The following is a 6,000-nucleotide window of genomic DNA, read 5'->3' on the forward strand; positions in this document are numbered from 1 at the left end:
TACATCGGCTCCGTTGGCGTAGCTCCGCACATTAAAGCGGCAGATGGCTGCACAGCACACGCCACGCGGAGAAGGACAATTACCAATATTGAGCTTTCAGCAGGTGAAACCGGCAACCTTTAATCATTTCTTGTTGTTTCACCAAAAGGGTTCAGCCAAGGTGTGAGACGCTCCGTCGGAGGCCTGGCCACCATCCTGGGTCCCTTGTGGGCCGGAGGCCTGACCAATAACCTGTACCTGATACTGGGCATGATGCTGGGTCTCCTCCTGATGATCACGGTAAGTACCGGTAGTCCAGCATCAGACTGTCAACACGCCAGCAACCCCAGTTCATTTTCACATGCAGACATGAGCACTGCATGGCAGTCCAGTTTACTCCAGCTGAAGTTCTTAAAACCGTACATTTAGCCCCGTCTCGTCCGCGGGTGATGGCGCCGTCTTTGGAATTTCCCCAGGGAAATTTACATCTCCATCTAACTCACACAGCACTCTCATTTACAAATCAAACAACCCAAAAACCAAACACCCATATACTACAGAAGAGTAGCCATGCAGGAGAAAAAATATTTGAGGGAAAGATTTTTTTTAATTCTGCACAAAAAAGTCGAAATGTCGTGAAAAAAGTCGAAATGTCGAGAATAATGTTGGAATACAATTTCAATAATAAAGTCGAAATTTCGTGAATAAAGTCGAAATTTCGTCTTTTTTCTCAACATTTCAACTTTATTCACAAAATTTTGACTTTTCTCTCAACATTTTGACTTTTTTCTCGAAGTGCATAATGAAAAAAAAATAATTTTCCTCTAAAATATTATTTTTCTTTTTCTCCTGCCTGGCCCTTATACTCTTCCGTAATATACAGATAAAAAGATAAAAAATTTAAAATAAAGATAAAAATAAAAATAAAAAGTGCACTGCCATAAATAGAATTATGTGGATGATAAATAAATAAGTGTTATGTAATATTGCACAGTTATTGCACAGTCCGGTTTGTTGTTGGTCGGACTGACTGACTGACCCCCCCACAGTCCCTCTGTCCTTCAGTTCTTCAGTTCTTCTTAGCCCTCCTCCAGTGAGGAGTTGAACAGTTTGAAGACACGGGGGATGAAGGAGTTCCTCAGTCTATTGGTCCTGCAGCAGCCTCTCACTGAACCTGCTTCTCTTCTCTGATGACAGTCATCCAGACAATAGAGAAGCATGTGGTTCTTCCTTACACCAGGGTTTCACCCCTGATTCCTGCTCCTGCCGGTGTTTTACCTGCAGCAGCAGTCGTAGCCGGTTAACAGCTACTCCCGAGGGCCACGAGGAGCCAGTCTCCATCCTCCCAGTAAAACCCGCTACATTTCACAGCGGTTTCATAAATCGCTACATATGATTTATTTACACTGTGCCACTTTTTAACCAGACTGTGATTTTGCCTGGCTCTGCATTTTCTGTCCACGTTGATGCAACACGTCTGCGGTCCACGAGCCGCGGCGTGTGCTGCAACCGGCTGCAACCCTCCGTCTTCCTCCCACCATCCCAAATCATGCAAAATAGATTATTGGTGATTTTAAATGTTCTGTAGGAGTGACGGAGAACATGCATGGCTCCTTGCCCCTTTATCTCCTTACGGTCCCGTGATGGACACGTGTCTAAGCTCATCCCCCACCTGATCCTCAATGTGATGAAGGTGAAGGTTGTTTTTTTTTCATACTTGTGCAGCCTTCATTTTATTATTTTATTTTGATATGCACCACTTGTGTCTTTGGCAGTGGTTTTGAATTTGCTTAATAATTGAATGTGCTTGATTCCACGCACGCAGGTCCCCACGCACCAACCTGTCAGCTCCACCTGCCTGCTCAGACCTCCCCCACTACTTTGCTTAAGCTCTGCTGAAATATAATACTTAAAAAAAAAGGTTTAATTGGATGCAAAATTAGTATACAGCCAGTATAGCTTCACAAAGTTGAGCTTCCCAGGGGGGAATCCTGTGTTACATTCCCTCATTACTCCTCCGACCTCCGACCGTGGGCTGCGTTGGTCATTAAAAGTCCTGAACCTGCATGCTCACGTTGAAACTGAAGTGTTCCCAGAGTGCTGCAACGCCAGCGCTCCCTCCTGCAACGCCGGTGTGATCGATGTGTTCAATTGGGAGCGTGTGGACATGATGATAAATGGTTTAATTGTAAGATCATTTGAGAGCTTCATATTTTAGGAAATTTGTGTCAAGACAGCAAATTAGCTCAAATAACTGTCTGATGTTGATAAGATAACTGTTTTTACTTGTATTCAAGTGCATGAAAACTAGGGCTGGGGATCCATTCAAATATCAAGAATCGATTCGATTCCGATTCTTAAGATTCAGAATCGATTATCAAGATTTGATCCGATTCGATTCCGATATTGATTTGGGTTAGTGTTATTAAAACAGTTTTTTCAGCTGTTGCATTAATTATATGACTGTAGTTATGCAAAATATTACTACTAGTATTAAATTGAGATTAAACAGCAAGTATTGCAGCTAATGATGCTGTAAGGACCAATCAGCTCCCAGAATGCTGATAGAACTGCTTTCAGAAACATCATGTGGGTGATAATTACCAAACAGATCCAGGGAGGAAACAGAGACGGATGAAATCGGTTTTATTTTTTCCCACATTCCGTTTTTATTTGTTCCATTTTCGATCTATTTTGGTTTTTAGTTTTTGAGCATTTGGTTTTTAGCATTTTTTGCAAATGTAACCCCATGACAGTATATAAAGTAATGAAATATAGACAATTTATGCAATTATAACCTAACACTTTAATGTTTTCATACCTTTAAACATATTTAAAGGCAAAAACATGGCACCAGTTATTCTCGTGTCCAACAAAACATTCCTTTTTTGGGGATAAACAAAAAAATAACCAAAAGTTGTAATGTAATGATGAAAAAAAAACATAAATAAAAAAAAAAAAAGAAAAAAAAAACCCAAAAAAGAAAAAAAATAATCGATCTTTAGACATATGAAACGATTTTTAGAAATTAATATGAGAATTGATTTAGAATTGGGAAATCGATTTTTTCAACACAGGCCTAATGAAAACGTAGTGTACATTCAGATGCTGAGGTCTGTGAAGGCCGCCCTTCCTCGTGGCTCTGCCGTACTGCACCTCTGTATGACAACGGCAGCCCAGAAGGGTCAAACTAAACGCCGGTTCTGGAGTGAGACTCTTGCAGTTTTTTGCTTTTCGGCCTGCAGAAGTGCTCGAAAAACTGCAGCCGCCATATTTTCCTGGTGTGCTTTTATTCCGCGGGGCATGTCTGCATCCTGCTGCACCTTCAGCAGTTATTTTTCCACCAGTGAACAAAACTCAGTGGTTAATATGCACCGTGTCTGCGTGGAAAGCAGCTGAGCTAGAGCAGTAGCTGCAGGGCATTCTCGCGCTGGATTCCCTCAACTCAGCATGTCTGCGATGCCCCGCCCTCTGCTTCTGGTCACGGGACCCTCTCTGTCCTCTAATGGCACTTTTCCACTAGCACCTACTCGGCTCTACTCATCTCAGCTCGACTCAACTCGGCCTTTTTTTTTCCATAAAAATTCAGCACCCAGATGAGAAGTAGGAGGTTGGAGTGAAGCTGCTGTGACGTATTTGATTGTGTGATCTAAACGGAGAAGACAACAACACTAAAGATGTAGAACCTGGAGGAGATGATAGATGTGCTGCTGGGTCTGTGGCTTGTGTTCCATATCAAGTTAAAAAATGAGAGTGAGAGAAGCTTCAAGCGGCGATTTTTTTTCTGGGTGATGCTGAAAAGTCAGCTGGGAGCCGCGAGCAGTGCGATCGCACGGGGCCTCGCGCTATGGGCTGTTTTTTTTTTCAACATTTTTTTCGTTTTTTCCCTTATAAATATCAACAGTCACATTCCATTACAGACCTAAATGTGTACTAGTCTGTGCATATCAATAAATATATGTGCAATGATGCGCGTGTCTGTTGTTCAATACAACTGATCAGACCAAGCGCAGACACAAGCTGCTCTGATCCAGACGGTGGAGTTGGAACAAACTGTCACACAATGTCGAAAGAATGAGACAGATTCAGGAAATTTCAATCAGGGGATGAAAAAAGAAAAAAACTAAAGAAAATGGAAGAGTTTAATGCCTCTCTGAAAGGCTCGTTTGATAAATTTGTTACAAAAATCACCGATCCGCCCGGGTCTCAAGCAGCCGCGGGGCCCCGCGTCGAGGCAAGCCCAGATGATGATGAGGCAGGGGAAGGTATCCAGTATTTTGCTAATTGGAGAGTTAAAATTGCGCATATAGACACCCGATCCAACCCGAAAAACCCAAAGATTTTGCGCGCGCTCGCTATGCTCACGTGCGAGGGCCCCCCCTGGCCATTTCGCACAGGGCCTCGTAAATCTCCCATACGGCTCTGGCCGTGAGCAGCTATGAATGACAGAGCTCCTGGTAGATCTGGTCGTTCCTTATCGCCAGTCTAGATCCTTTTTAATTCTCTCCTCAGCCACCAGGTTTATGAACATCTGCACCTCAGAGTTGGATCATGAAACAGACTTTTGCTGCCATTGCTGTTGAATAAAATGAACAAGAAGCTGTCAGACTCGCTCTTTCTCTGATTTCCTCCTCCTGACTCAGACGTCTGACTCCAACCCCCCGACCAATCGGTGGCCTGTAGTGTGATGATGTCAGATACAGCCGACTCAGCCGCTTAGAACCTCGGCAGAATAGTTACAGAAAAGTATCTACTCGGCACGTTAGACCCCTAGTGGGAAAGAACCAAACCGAGTGGAGGCGAGTCGAGTCGAGCTGAGTAGGTTCTAGTGGAAAAGCGCCATAAAGCCACTTCATGCAGTGCTTTTCTGCAGGTGATGACGGCGCTGTCCTACGAGCGGCTGGTGGATCCCAGGGCAGCGCAGAGCGGCCGGAGCGGCCGGGGCACCGGGGGCACCCTGGGCACCCACAGCTCCGACGGCGGAGGGTAGAGCTGCAGAGCTGCAGGCGGACCGAGCAGCCCCCTCCCCCCCAGAGAGAACCGGCCCACATCCACATCCACGGCAGAGAAACCCATCTGAGAGTGTAATAAACACGGCTAAAACGGCATGTGTTCTGGAGCTTTGTGGTCCTTCTGTTATCAGTTTGTGTTGGAAAGCCTGCCGCAGATTAATATTATATGAGTCTATTAATTACATTTCACACGAGGGGGCACCATTGTGCTCGGGTCGGCCGTTCAGGCGCGTAATTGAAGATGAAAGGCATTATTTTTAAACCCAACTATTTATATTCCCAGGTGTTTCATGAAAAAAGAAGAAGAAAGCTGATTTGTTTGTGTGACCCATGTGCAAGAATTTTGTTATTTTGTCTTTCTTCTAATGATAATATTAATAAAACAGAAAAAGCTCCACCTGAGTGTGAAACAGTTTGACACAATGAGTGCAGATGTGGAGCCGTCGTCATCTCAGCATCTCCACGTTCAGCTGGCTGACACAAGAAAAGGGTCCAACGCTTGAAACCTTGATGGTTGCTGGGAACTTTTCTCTGAGCGAAGTTAAATTAAAGTCTTGGATGTAATGAAACCAACCGGTTTTTCTTTTACCTGAGTCAGTTCCTGTTTCAGCCTGCACCGACACTCCTGGGGTAAAAACCACATTTAAAAGTTACTTGCTAACATGCCCTCTCAATCTTTTTCGTTGCTACGAGGGAGATTTAAATTTTAATTGCACGTATTCATAATTCAGCAGCCGACAAGGTGTGAGCAGAGCGGAGCAGCCAGCTGTTCTTGTGCTCTCCTGCAGGATGTGCTGCTCGCTGCAGATCTGCCGGTCGGAGGAGGAGGATGCTGTGAGCGGCACCGAGGCGCTGTCCACCCCTCCTGTACAAAAGCCAGCAGTTTGGACACATAATTGCAGATAAGGCCTCGTGCCCTTTCCAGTTTGCATGTGACACCTTTTTTTTTTTTTTAACCGGAAGTGGAACATGCAATCTCCAGGACTCAAGGATATAATATATACAAGTG

General features: G+C 44.4%; 1 protein-coding gene across 1 annotated transcript in view; it reads left to right on the forward strand.

Moving 5' to 3' along the window:
- The window catches only part of mfsd8l2 (major facilitator superfamily domain containing 8-like 2), a 28,284-nt gene extending 22,802 nt beyond the window's left edge, over nt 1-5,482 (forward strand). Inside the window, exons 10-11 of the mRNA XM_061731267.1 lie at nt 149-279; nt 4,853-5,482. Of these exons, the coding sequence (XP_061587251.1) occupies nt 149-279; nt 4,853-4,969 (248 nt within the window). The 3' untranslated portion in view covers nt 4,970-5,482. The remainder of the gene's footprint in view (nt 1-148; nt 280-4,852) is intronic.
- Nucleotides 5,483-6,000: the final 518 nt, after the last annotated feature.

This window comes from Cololabis saira, chromosome 10, assembly GCF_033807715.1.
Source record: "Cololabis saira isolate AMF1-May2022 chromosome 10, fColSai1.1, whole genome shotgun sequence".
Lineage (NCBI taxonomy): Eukaryota > Metazoa > Chordata > Actinopteri > Beloniformes > Belonidae > Cololabis > Cololabis saira.